This window comes from Solenopsis invicta, chromosome 7 (genome assembly GCF_016802725.1).
Source record: "Solenopsis invicta isolate M01_SB chromosome 7, UNIL_Sinv_3.0, whole genome shotgun sequence".
NCBI classification, from domain to species: domain Eukaryota; kingdom Metazoa; phylum Arthropoda; class Insecta; order Hymenoptera; family Formicidae; genus Solenopsis; species Solenopsis invicta.
In genome coordinates, this window is record NC_052670.1 from 11,722,316 (window position 1) to 11,744,152 (window position 21,837).

General features: G+C 36.8%; 1 protein-coding gene across 4 annotated transcripts in view; it reads left to right on the top strand.

The window, feature by feature from the left end:
- LOC105202414 (hemicentin-2) overlaps nucleotides 1–21,837 on the top strand; it is a 417,498-nt gene that overhangs the window by 241,556 nt on the left and 154,105 nt on the right. For 3 of the 4 annotated variants that reach the window (XM_011170919.3, XM_026134082.2, XM_039452269.1), the window contains 2 exons: nucleotides 896–1,232; nucleotides 1,713–1,948. In XM_011170919.3, the coding sequence (XP_011169221.1) occupies nucleotides 896–1,232; nucleotides 1,713–1,948 (573 nt within the window). The remainder of the gene's footprint in view (nucleotides 1–895; nucleotides 1,233–1,712; nucleotides 1,949–21,837) is intronic. The other variant, XM_011170920.3, reaches the window with a different exon arrangement.

Sequence of the window (21,837 nt, forward strand, 5' to 3'; positions counted from 1 at the left end):
AGGTAGTTGCAGCTATTTGCGGCTCATCGGAACCATAATTAGTTTTCCTCGTGAAGTCTCGGTCGACCAAGCTCGATAGGCGAGCAGTTTTAGGTGAGGGCGACCGAGCGTGCGGAACGGGCGCGCGAGCGATGGAAAGTGCCCTTTGCAACGACGTTCTTGTCGCGGCTTTATCGAATTCCACGGCCGCGCGCTAACTCGATCAAGCCCCAGTCTTTAGAATATTTACTTCCCGACGAGGCGCGGAAGCGTGATGAAGGCGGACGACTAATCCCGTCTGTTGTTTCGCCGTAATGGGCGGCTAGAAAATTTATCCGTCCTTTGAATTCGGGAAGGTGCGGCGCGGCGTGTTCCTCTCACCAGAGGGAGCTTGCCCGAGTGCTTTATGCAATGCGAGGGATAATACATTCCGTTTATTCAAACGCGTATGTGCGTTTCTTACTCGGGATTAAATTTCGAAGAACATTCATATTGCGGAAAGCGCGTGAACTCTGTGATCGTGGGTTTTATGTGATTACAGTAATTATTTAATTACAAAACTCAGAGCGTACAGGTACATTATACTCTAATTAATCTCCCTGTCCGTCCAGTTAATCAAACGTGACCGGGCGTAAAACAGTTACAGCAGTACGTGGTAAATAGCGATAATAGTTGAGCTCGTGCGGTGGTTGAAGCGGGGTTTCTTACCGGGAGGTCACGCGACCGCGGTTTATCCAGAAATACTTAAAAAACCGGGACGCGCTGAGAAACGCCGATAATAACAAGGGCACGATAAGGCGAGGCGCGTTGTAAAAAGCGCGAGGAGAAAACTGGCGAAAAATAAAATCACGGTAACTTTCTTTAACGGTGGCCACGTCAGAGAGGCTGACGCCATTATACCGCGTCGTTGTTACAGGCTCCGTGAACGAGGCTGGTGTTTTTGCGCTGCGAGGCAGGCAGGAGGGCAGCCGGCGTGCCAGGCGAACTACCACCAGCACGACGAGCACCACTACGTCCAGCTCGACGTTGATACCTTTACCTGACGAAGTGGTGCAACCCGCGGCCCTTTTGGCCCCCGAAGAGGAGTCATGGTCCACCAGTTCTTCCACCACGACCAACATCGCTCTATCCTCAGACATGGCCGACACGTCGTCCAATCCGCCGCTCGAGCTCGTAGTGAAGCCTCACAATAAAGTCATCTTACCTTGCGAACTGGAGGGAAATTACTCGAAATTACTACTGCCAGCAGCTAGGTAATGCGCACGTCCGCGTATCAATCGATCTGTCGCGATTGCGAATTGTTAAAATAACATTTTTAGTTAAAATCGTCGAAAGCACGAAGCGTATTTGAGAGATTTTAAATGAATTCTGTCTAAGCGACAAAATATCGTGCTCAAATTTCAAATAAATCGCATAACATGATACATATTCGATAATCCCCATTTACTTCTTTTGTAGGGTCTAAAATAAACTCTCATATCTTTTTACCGCGTCTTTATAATGAAATATTCCCTCATCACATTAATGCGTATTAATATCCGGTTTCACTTTAATGCGTATTATGCGGTAACTTTCGCGTTAAATACATCACGGTGAAATTATTCCCTTTACGGAAACAAAGTCGCTGTGTGATAGTAACGCGGGCACGGCTGAAGTATCTTCGTCGCCCGAAGATCGGGCGTAACGAAGTTTGTTACGTGAACTAATAATGCGGACGCTGCGCCCCTTGTCAGAAGTTACAGAATACGACCGCCAACGTGGCTGCACGAGGGTAGTCCGGTGGATATGATCACGATAGACACGAGAACGGAAATGAGCGGAACCGGGCACCGGTACATCGGCGACTCGACAACCGCGGCATTGCACATAGACAACGTCAGATTAGAGGACGACGGTGTGTGGGCCTGCACCCTGGAGAATGACCGGGGGAAGATCCTCTTTGGCAAACCGGTGAAGCTGATCGTGCTCGGTGAGTACCTTGCGATTTTCTTTTACAGTTTTATCTTTTCAAATTGGATTTCCTATTGACGCGAAAAATTAAGTTTGTATGACCGACCGAGAATTATCTTGGAAAATTTAGTGCCGTTCATTCTTCGTCTGCTGCTCTCGTTTATGTTTTAATAATCTTCATAAAATATGATCGTTATAAATGAATCTATTTGAATCATATTAGGTAGAATTGAAGAAAATATTTCATTTGAGATGTGTGTTGAATATTTGTCAGAGCTTTAAAGTTATCAAAGATTTACACATGTAAAACGGTTTAAAATGTACATACGTTTATTTATCTGAATAATTGATTCTATACGACATATTTTGATGTCTTCATTTATAATTTGTGTGATCGATATTGCTCGAATATTTTCAACATTTAACGATTGCGTCGTTTATAAATGAAAGTAATCGTTTCTTTTTTATATAATGTTACATAAAGAATTTTTAACCCCGCTTTGCGAAAAAATGGCGAATTTTTTTGGATATAACACGTATTTTTATGAAAAAGTGAGATGTAGGTGAATTTTTTCGAAAACGTGGTCCTGTCTTGCATAAAGCCTTTCAATTTCGCGTGAATGATTAAATTCTCGCAAAATTCCGACTGATGAAGTTTTTTAGGAATGTGCCGGATACATTTAGGGGCGATAACATACGAGAGAAAAATTTTTCCGTGGCGCGGCGTATAATCGAGAAGGCAAACTTTTACTATTCCCAACATTTTTCTCATTTTCACATTCCATGTAATCTTTTCCTAAAAACGATTATCGCATTCAAATCATCAAAGACATTTATCGTTTTAATTCTAAAAACGCTAAAGATTTTGAAATTTTTGTAAAAAGAGAAGTGTGAATTCCGTCACTCGATAAAGTACATCAACCAGACATTTTCTTCGAAATATTCATTTTTTTTTAAATCATTTTCTTATCTCTTTCTTCCTTTATTTCTTTCTTCGTTTGCTTCACCATTTTATAATTTAACACTAATTTATGCACGACTAATATAAAAATTATTATACAACGCGGATGTATAATATATTGCGCGACCTGCTGCAAGAAACTTTTTGGCATTTCTTACTTTTGTTTCACCCAGCCTTAAGCAATGTGGATAAAGGCACTGGGGTAAAAGTGTTACCGTTCTCAAGAATTTCTGGCAAGTGGGTCGGACCTCCGGAAATCGGGGGAGGAGGAGAGATGTTTCAAGCTGCCTGAGTCGTTGGTAATGGCAGAATTTATGCATATTAATTCGCGCCACTTGGACCCGGCGGTCGCATCTCGCTACGACATGAATATGCATTCGCCCTAAAAGTTTGCCCTAAAGCATTTTACCTCTTGCTCCCCTTTTTTTTTCTTTTTCCTTCGCTAGACGGACGCATCATTCGTTCAGCCGGCTGCACTTGTCTCCGCGACGTACATACCACGTTTACGCGAAACAATCGCGCCCGCATCGCACCGGTTGACGTGTCGCGTGACGCTCTTCGAAAACTCACGCGCAACCTCCGGCCGAATAACGCTCGTCTCGTGGTCTCGGTCTCCGTCCCTGTTTTTAATATCCGACCGCCAAACAGAACGAAGAACACGACGCTTTTATCTCTTGTAGCAACGGTATACGGCTCGCTCGCTCGCTCGCGGCGCGATTGCGCGGCGGCGCGCGAGGGTAGTTGTACACTCTCTTCGCATGCATTTTTGTGCGTTTATCCCTGTGCACCGTCTGATTACTGCTGGCTCACGGCGATGTTTATTTTTCGGTTCCCGCGCGAGCGCTTTGCACTGACAACGGCCTTTACCGACAGTGTATGTACTCGCGCGGCTCTGCTTAGCACGGCACTTTTGAACGTGAAAATAGACCAGGAATATTATCTACGTCGTAGAAAGATTTTTGTAATTTTAACGTGATTTTTATGAAACATTTTTAAGCTGCTCAAATAGACGGAAACAATTTTTCGGTACTAATTTCTTGCTATAAATGTAAACTTTTATGAGCGCGGCGATGAAAACAGGAATGGGAAATCGTTACTGTTATTTTATCGTTACTTTAATTTTTTGTAACAACGATTTGATAATGACGTCACAATTTTTCACAATGGTAACAGTAATATTAAGGTTACGTGGCAATACTATGCGTATTCATTGAAAGATAAATAAAAAAATTGTAACATTACAAATTATGAGAAAATAACGAGTAACGGCGTTACTTATTGTAACTCGTTACTTCCCATTCTTGGATGAAGATGACAGAGAAACAAAGATCTTTTGATAAATGAAATCTACTTGATATTAACTAACGACTACAAACGTTTCCTTGCTCGTTAATATCCTGAGAAGTTTAATTCGTCTATAACCGGCTTGTAAATAAACGCTTTCTCACGCGTAATATTGGAAAATGGATTCGGACTGTTTTGAAAATAAATTCTGGAAACGTGACCAATTACTTTCTTTCACTTCCCAGCACTCCTACTTATTCCGCGTATCTCAATGAACCGCACCGACTTCATAAATCTCCGGATTTATATCTTCTCTATTGTGCCTTTCGCAAACCGGTCGAGTAAATACGAAAGAAGAGCGCTAAAAGTTGCCTGCCGCATGAAATATGGCACCGAAATCCGCGCGGCGCACGATAAGACGTTGAGTACACTTAACGTCTACCCTGGCGAAGTCGAGAAAAACAAATCAACCCCCGGGTGTTCCGACCCGGAAGCGAGCGTCCAGCACGCCAATGCTGGCAAAGTAAGCTTTCATTGAAATGCAATGGCTTGTATTTCTTTCATACTTTGTTTTGTACATTATACCTTGCCATACATACCGTTCTACGAATCGCGAGATGAGAGATATACCACCGTATATACATTAATATCCGAGTGCCGCTACAAATATGTTAGATTTGTAATCAAATTTGACGTAATAAAAAATGCTCTAATTATTTAATTCCAAAATCATTTGTTTTACGTATCATAGTTATTAATTTGTATTCGTGAAAGGTTAATTACATAATTATATTGTAATAAACGATTTATAAAAAGGATTAAGTAATAGAAATGAAAGGATAAATAAGAGTGTAATAAAAAAGAACTAAAGAGCAAATAAATAATAATTAACGGTACATTAATTCAAAATGGACAGTTATTAATTTTATGCTTATTCCACTCTAACAATATCAGAATTATCGTGTCGGATATTGTTTCGGCTTTTAGGAGCTCTATCGATTATCAGAAAATTTAGGTCAATTTACGATAAATTTAATGGTGGTCGCAACGTCGGGCCGATGTGACACCTTTTGACAATAATTCCATAATGTACGTGGTATACGTTGATGATTATCATGTTTCTCCGGTTATCGAACTTAGCTTTAGCTATGTAACACATACCGCATGTCACTCATAACTGTAATATAAAGCTATGAAAATGAGAAAATGTACAAACTCAATTTGTAACATAGAAATTTGAATTATTTCCCGATATATTTTCATGCTTATAATATTCAATTACGAATATATGGCATACTTTGTATCAGTTAAAGCGACATATTTCTATGCGATTAATATTGTCAAATGCATGCTGACAGAGTCATTATAATTTCGCAATTTATTATTACTACTTTTAAATGCATATCAAACCAAATAGAAGAACATCAGATCGACGAAGAGCGTTAATCAGGATATATTATGATAAAAAGGATTACAGTGAATTAACAATGTGAAATACAGATAAATAATAATAATTAATAAATACGAATGTTAACAGAAACGAGTCATGGAAAATTATTCACGAAAATTACAAACCCAGATTAACAGAAAACTGATTTTTTTAATAGATTTTCTTTATCCTGAAGGCATTTAATATGAATTCTTAAACACATTTTAGTATCTCGCAAGTAATCTCAATACTGTTACATATTTTCTTTTTCAAAAATCTGAATTGGTCCGGGGAAGTGCATCCGAAAAGGGAACAAAATGCGAATAAGTTTTTCTTTAGCGATAACATCATGACGCATGTCCCGCGAAGTCATCACCTCTACTTTTCACCGATCATTGGAAATTCAGCCGTTTTATCCCATAGGCGAAGCGCGCGGGAGAGGGTGGCACAGGGCTAACGTCCGTCTGCGGCTGATAGGGATAGATTTGCCTAGCGCTACCCGGGTGCTCGACGCCGAATCCGCGAGCGAGAAAAAGTTGAGAATAATGCACGTTTTATGCGGTTGCCAGGTTCCCCGTATTTTATTCGACAAATAGACAGGGATGTTAAGGCGCTCGTCCTTAACCCGCGCATTGGGCACAGACTGCGGCTTCCCCAAGATTCATCTTCAAACCATCCGCACACACGCACACACACACACGCATACACTTGCCCAATCTTCCCTGCGCCTCTTCAAAACGCCTTCAATACTTTCTTCCCTCCCATTGCGTTTTCATATTAAATCGAGATTCGGATTACGAATCTAATGAACGTTTCTTTCGTGCATTTGCTGTACAATTTTCTACTGCAATGCTATTTATTTTCCGTATCTGGTTCCCCTCGATCTCTCGTTAACCTCCTTTATATGCAGTATTTATATTTCCTTCTCTACTTTCGTTTGCATACATATACACACACACGAGTATATATACGAATTTGACAAAAAAAAAAAAAAAAACACGCGTATATATTTTGGTTTAAAAAAATTTTTTTTATTTATTTATATCTGTTTTGATATCAAAGTTCAGTTTACCCGCACACCAGGTAATAAATATAGATTTTTCTGTATCTCTCCCACTTCCTCTTTTCTTCGTTACTTTCTTCGTATTTTTCCCTTTTCCTCTCTTAAAGGGAATTCAATTTACTGCCATCCTTTCCTGTTTGCGCGTGTTGTGGAAAGATCTGACGTCCACATTTAGCAGCTTACCGGCACTTGCAATCGTTATCACTCGATCCTTTCGATTTTTCATTTAACTCTCCATCGTTCCTCCTTTCTATCCTCGTCGTAGTCTCCCGCTTTCCTGTCTCTTTCTTTCAACTTGTCTCTTTCTCTCTCTGTTCTCTTTTGCCTTTTATCTTTCGCTTTTCCTGCGAGCTACCACTTTATAAAGCTGACAAGATCGGTATAAGGTACAGAGAAATCTTGTTGTCTGGCGCGAACAGAGGGCATTCCACTGTCTGACCAATATCGAACTACTCCCCTTTTGGCCGGCTATACGCGTGTCTCTCCACTGCTGCCGGCCAATGGCGGAACTTCATCGGTATACATATAGAGCTACGTCAACGAAATTCGTGGCATTCCACTCTCTCGTATCGTCTTTCGATTGCGCTCGACGTCGCGGCGCTTTTTGATTCATGTACATATCGATACCGTTGCTGCCTCGAGCATATTCGACCTCAATGCGATTCGAGGAAATTGAGATCCTTGTCACAATGTTTTACGATTCTTTCTTTAAAAAAATTATGTTCTTAAACGTCGATGAAATGCTAAAGTTTATTCGGGAATGCTTGCCATTTTGCACAGATGCATGCGCTATAAACAAAATTCATGCCATCTCTATTCCAGAAAGACGATTACTTAGAAATTTGCTTATGCAACTTTGTTAATTTATTATAAACTTTATGTTGTTCGTTATATAAAGATTGTTACATTTTAACTTTTTCTTTTTAAAAGAAGCTTTACTATTTCGACGTCTCAGTTAAAAATGTATGTATAGATCATATCTCAAAACCTAACCTAACCAAAAATAAAAAAGAATTTCATAGAACGTTCTAGTATTAATTAAACGTTTGAGTATCTGTGTAAAATTTGAACGCAATTCACTTATTGGTTCTTTAATTTTTATTAACTCTTGATTCTTATGTAAAATCGCGTTTAGCAGATTTGATGGGAAAATAGCATTACCAATTAAATCAAAATTTTTACACTAATAAAATGCTAATAAATATTCGTGTAAAAATTCATTTAAATCTATTTACTTGTTTAAAAATTATTTATTTGACACTGCAGCAAAATATAGCAATTTTTACTGCAAAAATAAATATATATTATAACTTTTTGTTGTTTTTTTTTCTTTGCAGCTAGTTTCAGAGCCAAAATTTGAGCATCATGACCCAAATTTTCTGTTAATTGGAAAAAAAATAAATCTAAAGAAATCTTCAATTTTTTAATTTTGATAACTTTTGGCTCGTATCGTATAGTCAAAACATCCTTAAAAAAATTTATTGCATTAAAAAGATGTACAAGTGCAAAAGTAAATCAGTCATCTAAGACGACCAAAATATTTCAGTTAAATTTATTTCTTTATTTCCACAATTATTCAACGTTTTCACAACGGCAATTATCATGTTCATTATTTTCTCCTGCACATACCAACGTTCGGAAGTTGAAAGTGCGTGGTTGATTTATTCTCTCTTCAGTCTCTTTTCTTTCTTTTTTTTTTTATTTTCGACGTACATTTCGCTGCCATGCTGCCACGACAAAAGAAAAAGTTTATTAAAAAGAACCGGCGTTGCTCATTGTTTCTATCGTTGTCATCGTTTAAAAGAGCGGAAATGCCGCGTTGCCCGAGCGCAAACACGCGTGTCGTGAATAGGGCGGAGGACGTTTACACAAGGTAAATACGAAACTCATAACGATGCAGAAGTCATAATAGCAAGGCGTGCGCGTGTAAAACACGCCGCCGCCCTGCCGCGTGGCAGCTGCGCGGTATAATTTCGAACGTCAAGGGAATTGTCTTCTGTCGATTGAAAAAAAAAAAAAATGCCGTCGTCGCATCAACGCAGCGATTGCACGCTGTCACTTTGTCGTCGCGCGCATAAACGGGAACTGTCACGTGTTCTTTTTATCACTCGACGATCGGTCGCGAACGTATATCCGTCGACGCGATTTATTCGCGACTTTGTCAGCAGGCTGGAACGATTAATTAATTTTCGGTAATTTAAATGTAATTGTCGGACGTGAAGGTACTCAAAGCCGTTAAATAAAATTAGTAATGCGTTGTAACGCGCGCGTGCGCGTGCGCGCGCACATGAAAATAATTGAGTTTACTGACGCTGTGTGCTGTTAAAATAGTCTCATTAAGTCCATCAACACTGTTTATGATTTATTACATGTTATTTATGATTGATTAGAAGTAATCGACGGTAATGCATTCGACGAAAATGCAGTCAATCAAAAGCTGTTTTATGATTCTGTTGTGCTTCCACTTCACGTGTGATGAAGTGGAATCGCAGCGAATATATGTCGTTCTGATTGTTATGTTCTAATTGTTGCTATCTCAACGGATTTTGAATGGCAACCCGCACAATATCACGTCATAAGAAAATATTTGTGTTTGCGTATAAAAAAAATTTAATAAAATATTTTTTGTTATCAAATTTGTTCAACTCACAGAATCGTGCAGAAATTAGCGAATGTTGATAAAAATACGTTTGTGTACATAAATGAAAATATTTTCTCATGACAAGCGATATTGTGCTCGTCATCATTTAAAATCCGTTGAGATAGTAACAATTAAAACAGCAATTATTATAATTTATGTGTTTTCATAAATGCAATATGTGTTCATCAATATGCAATGTACTTATAATTAAACATAAATATCCTTTATTCCGCATTATTTTTCTTGCATATCGCGGTATAATATTTACATATTTTGCAATTAATTGCTCTACAATTAAACAGTTTAAGATTTGTAATTGTGTTTGTCGTAAGAGCGCTATTATGTGAAGTTAAGCCACGTGATACATTACGAATGCGGCAAATATTTTAATAACAGCCAAGAATTGCTCCATTTATATAACGCGAGTTCATAATTTAATAAAGTGAATTTAGCGGCTTGCAAGTAGGACTCGCAAAATTTGATGCAAATTCTATTCGCGAATAATTCGCTATGTCGAGTTACGTACTCTCGTAACTCTCCATGCAGGCTCAGCGCCTTTACACTCAAGTGCAACATTAATATGCTCTCTCGTGGATGTGAGAGAGAGTCCGTGGAGCCGGTGCGCAATGTGCGACTCTCGTACGCACACTTAGACAATCATTGTTCCAGACCGGTGAAACAAGAGGACAGTGGAATCGGGGCATTAGCGCAGGTGGAGTAAATTAGCGCATCAAAGCCCAGCGCCATACTACTACTAGTGCCCAGTGATTATTGACGCGAGCCGAGTATTGGCCACTAACTACCCATTGAGTAGCTGAAGGTTGCCTCGTAATTAATGGAACAGTCAATGGGGCATCCCCGAGCTGTCGTCGTATCGTGACGTAGCCCTTCGCATTGCTGCTTTCTGACGTATTTCCACAGCGAAACACGAATTTTTATTCCATCCACGGTGGTACATTATTACGAAACCATTTCGAAAGAGTGGTGGCCTAATTACAGAAAATTTTATTAAAATCGGTTCGCGTTATTCACAACTCGTTGAATTTCATAATTAATAAGACTCTACTGCAGCGTTATTTCAATTACGACGTGCAGTTATTATGCATTTATAAAACAAGAAACGTAAAAAAATATTATTAAATTAATGAAATAATATATTTTACTAATAATATTAATTATATACTTCGCATCTTGTAGTAGCGTGACGTGAAACGAACGAATCTTTTCGCTGACTTTGACAATAAGATTTACGAGACGTTACGAGCTAAATGTAAATGCACTGTTGTCCATTTGTCTCGTGCGAGTGTTCTTGCGAGTAGCAGATTGATCGGTGTAAATTGCATACGCATTATGCACCAGGTAATTGCCCATTTATCTCGAAAGACTGGTTTACAATCGCGTCGCGGTACGTGTATATAGGTAGATAATGTATCTGAAGACCAGCGCTGTGTATCTTGTGATTTATGTAGTGCAAAAGAGCAGCCGTGTTAATCGTGTAATTAAGTTGGCCACTGATTTGGCGCTCCAGCTCTCTCGTGACATTTCGCATTTTCGACGACAATGTTTTCCAAAGTCTGAATTTCAAATGTAATTAATGCCGAATTAAATACTATGCTAATCTCTCTGTGCGTTTTATGTATAAAACTGCTGTGATACACACACACACACACACACACACACACACACACACACACACACACATACACACACACACACACACACACACACACACACACACACACACACACACACACACACACACACACACACACATATATATATATATATATATATATATATATATATATAGTGTGTATGTGTGTGTATAATGCACTGGGATTTCAATATTTTATACGCCGTATCGGCTTCTTTCACGCATTAGCTTCAATAGAATTAAAATAGAAATGAATTATTAACGAACAGGAATACTAGGTACAATTATAATCTTTTAATGCGAAAAATTTGATGTCTTTCAAATTGTCACATTTTTTGTAATATTTAATTCTTTTATTAACTTTGGTTATTATATGAGATCGCTTGAAATAAATTCAATATTGAATATAATCATTCTGACGATCGGATCGATAATTGGAAAGTATACATACACGTAGACAAGAATGAAAGAAAGCTATCTTAAAAGCTGCCTTTTCGCTCTTTCTCTTTTCTACTTTTTCATTTCTTTCCCCCCCTCTCTCTCTCATCATCTCATCGAACATATTCGAGTGTGTGCGTGACGTAGATGTGTCGGTAGTCCGTATTGAAGTGGAGTGGCAAGTCAATAACCCCGAGCTTCCGAGCGGCGGTGCACTCGAAGGGCTGTCAGTCGAACCGAAAGCTCTCCTGGCTTTACGACGTTATCGTCCGTGTGCATTTAGCGTTGGTCAGCGATATGCGACGGCCACTGTTTCCGGTGTTAAAGAAAGTGCACTTTGGTCCGTGCTGCGTGCTAGTTGCCATGAGCGCGACGCGATTAACGATCTGCAATGAAAAGTGCCTCTGTCGCGGAAACGCTTGTTGAGCAAGCGCTTTTCCTGCTAGCGCCAGATCTCAGCGTCGAATCGTATTATTTTTAAATTCTCTTGGCCGTTCCTTTGTCACCGTTGAACAATTATTATAAAATCAATGATTTAGTCTTTATTCGCCGATTTCGTAATTCAACTTTAATTGCAATTTAATTCTAAAACGACGCACATTATTCTTTTGTCATAAAGAGTAATATGTGTCGTTCTAGGATTAACTTATATAATAGATATTTGCGGCACTTTCAATCCAACTTTGATTGCTTATAACTTCCATAAAAATGAGCATATAACAAATGCCTTTTTTTCGATACGTTATAACGTTACAACGGTAATATATAGCGTTTTGAATGTATATCTTTATTAATAAAAAGTTTACAATAAAAATAAGGAAAGAAGAAACAAAAGTTACAAAATCTTTTTTTTTAATTTATATCTTTTCGAAAATCAGGATAAAAAACTTTTTAAGTACATAAGTGTTCCAAAAACTAGAAACTTTGAATTTCAGCAATATATGCCATAATGGTATCTTTCAAAAATAAACGACGTATTTGAGTAAGAACTTTCCATTATTATATTTTTAAATTATTTGCCGATAATACAGTCCTTTATGCCAAGGAAAAAGGATATTCTGATGTGTTTAAATTTGCCAGGTTAGTCAGGTTTTAAAATTATAGAAATGTAAAAAAAAGCCCGGCTATACCGTATACCCAATGTATCATAGGATATGCCGTCAAGTCTTATTTATTTTTTTTTACTTTTGCTTTTACAATTTAGATTTCAATATTATAATGTATTATATTATTGTCATACGTTATATACATGATGCATATTTATTTTATTGTACATTCTTGTGTACCACAGTAAAGGTGTGCTCAAAGTAAGCTTGTTTCTTCTCGATTAGATTATACTAAAATCCGATACATGGCTGAAGTTCGATACAATCGTTACACTTAATATTTCGTGACGCTATAAGTCTGCCGAAGTCGATAACAAGATTTATCAAGACGTAGGATAATGCTTCTTGATCTTTTGAGCCCGGTTTACTGCACCTTCTTGGAAATAAATGGTTTATACTAGCTTCGTTGACTCGCTTCATCCGGCTACTTAATTAATCGCGCACTGTGTGTCCATTCTCATAGTGATTTCGGGAGGGGGTTTGCACCGCAATACACATGCCATTGTTCTGTTTTCTGGCCTGCTAGGAACGCGATAATTAGTTGGCTAGGACTGGTCGTTCGGCTGCTTGTTCAGTCGCCGCGCAAACAGCTGCGGAACAATCTCTGGTGTTCGATAGGATTTAATGATGAAACAAGACCGCAATCCCATTCGTGATCTCTCGGCTGTGCATATTTGTTTCACGATGTGTGATAGTAACGCGGCCAAGTTAATCTACGTTCTCCAACCCCCCATACTCCTTTCCTCAAAAATCAAATGACAAATCTTTCAAATTGAGTGCTGAAAAAAATTAATCTTAAATAAGCATAATAATAAGAAAACTAGAAAATATTTTAAAATTATATATTTAATGTAGTTTAACATTTTTTGTCTAGCAAACGTACGGTGCGCAGTTTTGGGGGAACTTGTAAATGTATATAAATGCACCTCGAAAATTATTATTCAGCAGTAAGATTCGCTTACGACCAGTTAATTTTTTTCAGTTTAAATATGTTAATATTTTTTTTTAATTTTTTTTAACTTTTTTTCAGTCGACGCCATTTTATAATTCTTTATTTTGGATTAAATAAAATTATATAAAATTTCACGATAAATTTTTTTGTCATACGATATTTCTTTTTCTTTCTTTCTTTTAATAAAATATTTTTTGTTAATGTTTCGTCGATACATTCGTCAATATTTGAAGATTCTTCGTTAAAAAGAGAATTAAGATAAGAATAATTCAAGTCGCGTGTACTCAAGTTTTTATAGAACTTCTTGTATATTTTTAAGGTTACATAACGACATGGAACATTATTTGAAACATTATTCATTCTCAGCACTCAGCACTGATTTTTAAAACGACAAAAAATACACTTTTTGTATATTCTCGTGTTTGAGGTACAGTAAATATCTTCCACTCGGGGATTGAAGGAAAAAGAGGCGCCGTCAAATTATATCTCTGCTGTTTCCTGGTGTTTAATTTTGAGAAGCAAGAAAATCCTATCGCTTTTGTGATACTCAACATCCGCGCTTATACGGTTCATTCCTATGTGTGAGCTTTACACTTTATAAGTTGATAGCGGAGCTCAGTGATGATGTCGGTTTTATACGACGGATTCAATATAATGCTCGCCAGTATCTTCTTCTGTGCATTTATTTAAGTTTCTAAGGTTATTTTACGTTAAAAATTCGTTCTGACATGATTTTACGTAAAATGTAAGGTCTTGTCAAATATACATATATTTTAAATGATAAATAAAAAAAGATTTAAACATTAAAATTACATAATGTAAAATTATTTTAAATGTACATTTTTTCATAGGTATGAGAGTTTTCTATAGGGTTTAAATTCTTTTAAGTTTTTATATTTAGATGCTATTGTGACTATAATTTAATTTACGAGATTTGCTGAAAAAGAGAACTAGATAAAATTCGCAATGTACAAGTCAATTTAGTTACATATTCTCATGCTCTTCATCAATTTGAGAATTTATAAAAAATTTACTTTTTTTATTCTCTACTTATTGTTAGCTCTCATTTTTTGATTGTTTTTCAATACTTAATTAATTTGTGTTTACATAGTTTGAACTTTTGTACAAATATTTTAATAACATTTTAGTTATGTATTTGTTATTTCGAAACTCCGAACCAATTGTACGTTTTGATGTATGTACATGCATACTACTTTGTACATCTAATCGAAAATTCGATAATTGAGCTAGCGATATAAAACAAAAATTGTGCGAAATAATTATAACGAAAATTTGAAATAGAAAACGATTATTGTGAGATTTATTTTATGATGCGGAAAAGTTTATAATTAAATCGTACAAAGTCTCGGTTTACGAAAATAATTTTCCGATCGAGGTTTTTTTATGCGATAGATTTTATTAGAAAAGCTTCATGTTTTCTTCGTGCTGAAATAAATTTCATCAAAATATCTATTTGTATTTTTGACGATTGTCAATAAACGTTTCTGATTTAAAGATACTTATTTATAATTTCGGATTTCAACAATAGTTTCTTATATATTATCTCCTTATACACTACTCGTAATAGCTTTCGTTCAATTTCATCGTATTATCAATATTTAGAAGATGGTGCATATTTGAGTAACGCTCTGTACAGCTTTTTCCTCCGTAAATCGGAGCACCCGTGGACCTTAAAAGGGGTGCCCATATAGCTAGGAGCGTATTGAAAAGTTGAGAAACCAATTCGAGCGACATAGATCCAAAGCTACCTCTGGTATTGAGTATCTATTCAATCGGTCCCCATGGATCTGATTTCCGTTTATTACCACGTTGCTCGAGCAGTATCACATCTTCAGTTAAGCGAAAAATCGAAGTGGATATGAAAGTAAAAACAATTTCACGGCTGCACTTCATCTGAAAACTTGACGCACGTATATATACGTATTAATATATTGATTTGCAACATGGCAAACAAATTGGTTTTTGCGTATTGCCTGTTCGTCATCTTTTCTCTCGAATACTTTACGTTTCATAATTCATATATATCTTTATTTTTTATGAAAATCTGTACTTTGTAATTCTCCGATTAACTTATTTGAATTTACGTAATATCTTCTGTTAAATTAAGTATAACTAATAAATAAAACAATTTGGTATGCGTGTACGTGAGGAACGTTATCCTTTATACGAAGGTATGAATAATGATGTTGATAACAATTTGAAAAAGTTGATGGTTAAGCAATACGTCGCAGCTTCAGAAATGCGTCTCTCACGTGGGAATTTTCGCGAATAGATAAGAAGACTGATGTGCATTGTGTACTAGTGAAGAGGAGCGAAATCTTGACGTATTTCCGTTGCGGGAATTTGGTGTAAAATCCTCGATAACTCGCATAGCGTGTGAACGAAACACAAAATGAACGTGACGCTGCTTTCGTTTCGATTCGATTCGAGAAATTGACAAAAATTGCGCATTGCTGTTTAATTATTACGTCGAATCGACAGAATTTTTTGCACTGTTTCTCGTCACAAAATTATTCAGTTATTAAAAAGAATGGCCGATTATTTTATAATTGTTATTTCATATTTTGAAAAGGATAAATTAGAAGTGACTTTTTCATATAAACTTAAACGCCATTTTTTAAATAATCGGTTTCATGGGATGAACTGTATAGTAATAAAAACGTAGAGTTATTTTCGAATACAATTTGATGTTACTGGTAAGTTGATTAAGGCCCGATTTCACAAACATTATTTTAGCTTTAATCCAGTCTCAAATATGTGTTTTTATTTATTTAAAAAGAGAGATAAAGACAGACACTTATTTGAGTCTCGCTTAAAGACGTTGATGCAATAATAACGTTGATGCAATCGGGCTTCAATCAACTTACCAGTAATATCAAATTGTATTCAAGAATAACCCTACGTTTTTATTACTATATAGTTCATCCCATAAGACCGATTATTTAAAAAATGGCGTTTATGTTTTTATGAAAAAGTCACTTCTAATTTAATGCAGATGGTAGAAGCTATTTTGACCAAACTATTTTTAGTATCATTACCAAATACAAGTTATTTCCTTCGACCATATTAATCATTTATAGCTGCGTCATTCATATTTAATAGATTTTATAAGTGGCTACTTTTCGTTTTTCGTCTGTCTCTAGATTAACATGAAAGATTGATTTTATTTAACCGCAAATAGCACAGATTTACTTGCATTTTTATAAAAAATAGATTTTCATGGAAATCAGCATTATTCACTTTATAATCAATTAATTCACGCTATTTCATATCAAAGGAAAGTTTTGTTATACATTTTATCAGTTTTATTTCTAACAAAGATGTAAAGTATGCCTGTTGTGATGCGTTCCTAAGCGGTGGAACGCTTAGATTCTGCTTTTTCCAATATTTCGTAACAGTAAAATGATCTAAACGCAAGTATATAATTTTCATACATTTAATTTTATCGTATAAATAATATATAACTTTTCGATTTATGTAATATAACTGCTATGCAATTAATATATCCGCGAAGTTATTTATAGAGCTAATGGATCAAGGAAACTATTGGCCGTGCAAAATAGACATATGTAATTTTTAAAGAGAATCTAATTTCGGAAAATTTGTCACGAGTCTAAGATTATATATATATGCGCTCGTGAGTTATACGAACATGTGCACGAGCCGCAGAAATTATGACATAAATCATGCATCTTTCAATCCTCAAATACACACGCGTCTCTCTCTCCCACTATTGCACAGCCAATTGTCAATTTTTCTCAGCGTTGTAGAGCTCGCACCCCATCAATAAGATCGCTCTCAAAGAGATTTGCCAGCGGCGAGCGATGGATGGAACGCGATGGATGATAAATATAGGGGGACGTGTATAAAGCACTGAAAAATTGACACCACCCAGCCGAGGTAACGAGCGATCTCTGCAAAGTGTATAACATCAGTCGTTAGGAGATTTCGCCCTTTCGCCCTTCTCCTCGCGCGCACTCTTCCCTCATCCCATCCGTCGGCTCTTCTTACCATCTCTCGTAACATCTCTCTTAGTCACATACACCTCGCACCCTTTTCGTTTTATTGCGAGTACGTGAGAGATTAGCGGATTAGCCGCGTGCAAAGCATTGCTGATCAAAGCCTACAAGAAGAGTTTCCGGATAGGAGCCATCATCGTCTTTTTCTCGGGAAACTTACTTTCTATCGCAATATTTGTATCTTTTGTAAGTGCGTGAGCAAGCAAGAAAGATAGAGCGAGCGGGGAGGGCGAGAAAGAGAGAGAGAGAGAAAGAGAGAGAGAGAGAGAGATGTATGATTACATAGAAAAAAACATTAATAAAACTTTAATAAAGATAGCCCCAAAAAAACATTAAGAAAATATTAGTATCAAATTAAAATTAATATATTCTATTTAGTGTAAGAAATTAATATTCTTGTTCATATACACATAAAATAATGATAATCTTTCTTATACATAATTTAATCTGTGACGTATCTTAAATTATAATCTCAAATTCTAACAAAATATTATTCTTATTTCAAATTATAATAGTTATTTAAAGTGCACAATATGATTGTTTTGACAATATAACGTTTTGAAAAATTATAATTTTTGTTTAAGGCTGTATGGGTTATATCTCAAATTACCGAAAATACAAAAGGGTCGTAGAATATTCTAATATTACGTTTGAGTATCTGTGTAAAATTTAAACATAATTTACTTATTGATTTAAAAGTTATTTAATTTTTTGTTTCTCTTATAATTCTTATGTTCTATTCAAAATCGCGTTTTGCAGTACTTATTTGATGGGGAAGTAGCATTACCTAATAAATCAACACTTTTACATATACTAATAAAATTTTAATAAATATTCGTGCAAAAATTTATTTAGATCCACTTGTTCGTTTAAAAGTTATTTATTAAAAACTGCAATATATCCTATCTGAAAAAATCCATGTTAAATCGATAGTCGCATCTCTCGAAATTTATTATTGACGCTTTTCCGTAATGCTGATTGGTTCTCCCGCTGTGCTTATTTCGTAAGCTGCTGTCATCGCGGCAATCGCGTTTTGACAGTTACGTATATAAAGGGTTAATGTGTGTAAATTGCAATAATAGCAAAAGCTGTGTAGCATGCGTCTGTGTTATTAGTCTATAGTAATTTTGGCTGCAAAACCGTTAAAAAAACAAATTTTTCATTGTTTTTCTTTTTGCAGCTAATTTTAGGGCCAAAATTCGGACATTTGGGAATTTTTTTTATTGATTAAGAAAAAAAAATAAACTTAGAGAAGCTTTCAATTTTTAAATGTAGGTAATTTTCAATTAGTATTGTATAGCCAAAACATTTTTAACGATATTGTTATTTTCTGATATTGTATATTTCTTCTCAGCTCGTAAAATTTATTATTGGAAAATGAAAATAAATTTTCTTTAATAAAACTATGTAAAATTCTTCACATAAGCAAGCTGTTTAACGTTATAATTTTATTTCAATATTTAAAATGAAAATAAAGATTCTCGAAACAAAAATGTTCTTTTTATCTGTGTAATCATAAAAGCGTGATTGTTTATATTATGTTTTCACATATCAGTCAAAGTTCTCTATTAAATGTGATGACAAAACGATTTTAAGTGAACTTCACTACGACGTCAAGTGCTCATAAAATACAAAAGTTAAAATTAAAAGATGTACGATAAAAGATAAGGTTGGTGATTTTTCTCGTTACAAGAAACAAATCGTTCATCCTGTTACTTTATCAATGCACGATTGGAAGGAAGCTCGTAACAAAGAACGTGCTTATTCACGCGATCATTATTGACTGCGAGAAGTGGTCTTGCTTTTCTGCAATAAGAATCCAGATACTCGGGCAAGGTCTTTATTAACTTTCCAGTTGGATCGACACGCAAACTATTTTTCCGTATCCGGCGCGCTGCATGGATAAGATAAAACTCCAGGTGGGATAGAACCACTTTCAATTTTCCCTTAATACCGAGGATAGAGTCTCGTGTATCTCGAGTTACAGGCAAAGGCAGAGTGTGATTGCCACTGGTGCCCTCAGTAGAGTAAAGGAAAATCATTTCACGCTCCACTTGTCTCGCTGCTTTCCGCCTTACTAAGGATAGATCGTTTCGCGTCTCGTTAGCATCCTGTTCTCCACAGAAATACTTTACTGTGATGAATAACTGTTTGCCCCGTATTCATGCATCGATACATTTTTTAATACTATGCGCATTTTGATAGTGTCATTGACATTAGGTGCAATTCCTACGGTTTTTAATATATTACGACAGCGTAACGTCGAACATTAACGATGAGAAAAAATATTTATTACGTCCACTTTCTTCCTAAAATCATTATTTATTTATTTTTTAAATTAATTTTGTGTGGGACAACTTATGTTTGTGTAAAGTGTCACAATTACTTCTAAAATTAAAACCCTAATGTCATTATCGCTCGGGGAAGATTACTTCCGAATCTCTCTTGACTTTTCTTCGGTCCTGCGTACCTTACTGCCGAGAATAAATGCACTTTGCGTATCTCGATGAGCGTCGCGTAAAGGCAACGTAGTAACGCGGACTGGTAAAGGAAAACCATTTCACGCCCGACTTGGCGGCTCCTGTCCTGGCGGGAGTAGTCGATCGTTTCGCGTCTCGTTAGCATCTCATCCATCGCCCGTGTCTGCCTGCCTGTCGGCCGCCGGCGGGCGAAATTTCGCAACGCCGTGCCGTTCCGTTCCCTCGGGCACACGCTTCTCCTCTCTCGCCGCCTCATTCTCATCCATTCACGATCCATCGAGAGAATCCGAGATTTCCTTCGAGGAAATGCGTGCGAAACTAGCGCGACGAGATGCTTTGCAAGATACAAAAAGTGCGTCGATCGCGAACACGGCGGCAATAGCGAGTCTGAGTCTTTTCGACGCTGAACATTGGTTGGGATATATCATGTGCCGTTCGAATGGAGCTTTCTCGTCTCCGGATACGAGAGAATGAGTCGTTCTGAATAAAGGGCCGATGTGCGCGCGCCTGGATATCTGCAGTTATTCAACAACTTCGCGAAATATCTCTGGTTCATCTTGAAATACGCGCGCGAGGCGTTCTGATGAAATATAGCGGTGCAACGCAGCGGAAGGTCCCCTATTAGCTGCGTAATTTTGATTAACGCGTGCCGCGTTTCGTGTAGAATTCGAAAAATATGCATGAACTCTGATATATTTTCCACTCTTGCGTGATTAAAGTTATAGTAGTCTTATTAAAATCGAAATTTTTTCCCAGACGGCGATATTGGGAGCTTTAACCCAACGTGCTCTAATTTTGAGCAGAAAATGGCATTTTTATACAAAAAATATTCATTTATTTGGCCATGCATATCTCATTTCTTATATCAATTTTAACCCTTGAACACTCCTTAGGGGGTCTGGGAGACCTTCCTGATAAAACTTTACTTCCGTGTCATTTTATTTTAGTGGAACAATGAAGTTGGTCAGCCATAGCAGTCGATAGGGGAGATTTCAAACTTTGTTGTCACTTAGCCCGAATCTCCTCTCTGATTCCGTCTTTAGACAGCAAGCAACCGAAATTTTAGAAAGATTTCCAGCGTGTTTAAGAGTTAAAACCTATAAATATTTATCACATTGTACGTTCGATTATTTATAAATTTATTCTATGCATTTCTAATTTGTTTTCTAATCTTCGTTAAATGGGTTTTATTTGAATAATATAATGGCTTCTATTAATAACGAATATTCTAACATTTTTACGCAGTAAAGTCACCGATATCCTCAAGATTTCAAACATATACGACGATGTTTCATAGTCGAGAGAAACTTATACGTCGATACATAAGTTCGGAATTTATTCACGACCCTTCGATATACTTCGCTGGAAGTATCCTCGCAAAGTAATCCGCGTCAGGGCAAAAGGTAATTTAGTACTTGTTTTAAGTCAGGCACGATGAACATTTTCCCGGGGTATAATAGGGAACTCTGCGTTGGACTTTTATCGTGCGCGCGTTAAAGCGACGAAGTTAGCCTCGAGCCGATATAGCCGGCAATCTCTGCTTTATAAGAAGCAACATTTCTTTCGTATGCCTTCCTCGCCGGGGGTATTTGCATTTTAAAAGAATTCTTCCCTATCCCATTCAGCCAACGTGGCTGGATAGACCCCTTGAAAAATTCGAAACTGTCGGGCTGGATGTCGGACCACCCTTCATGTCAGTTCACTGTAATTTGTGGCGTCCGTGATAAAATCTCCACGAGTCTACCAGCGAGGGTCACACCAGACACGATCCAATCGTCGTCAGTCCCATTGTGAAAAAATAATACAAGCCGTACAAAAAGGAAATAACCTGGTGACCGCCAACCTCATTAAATGCCCTGT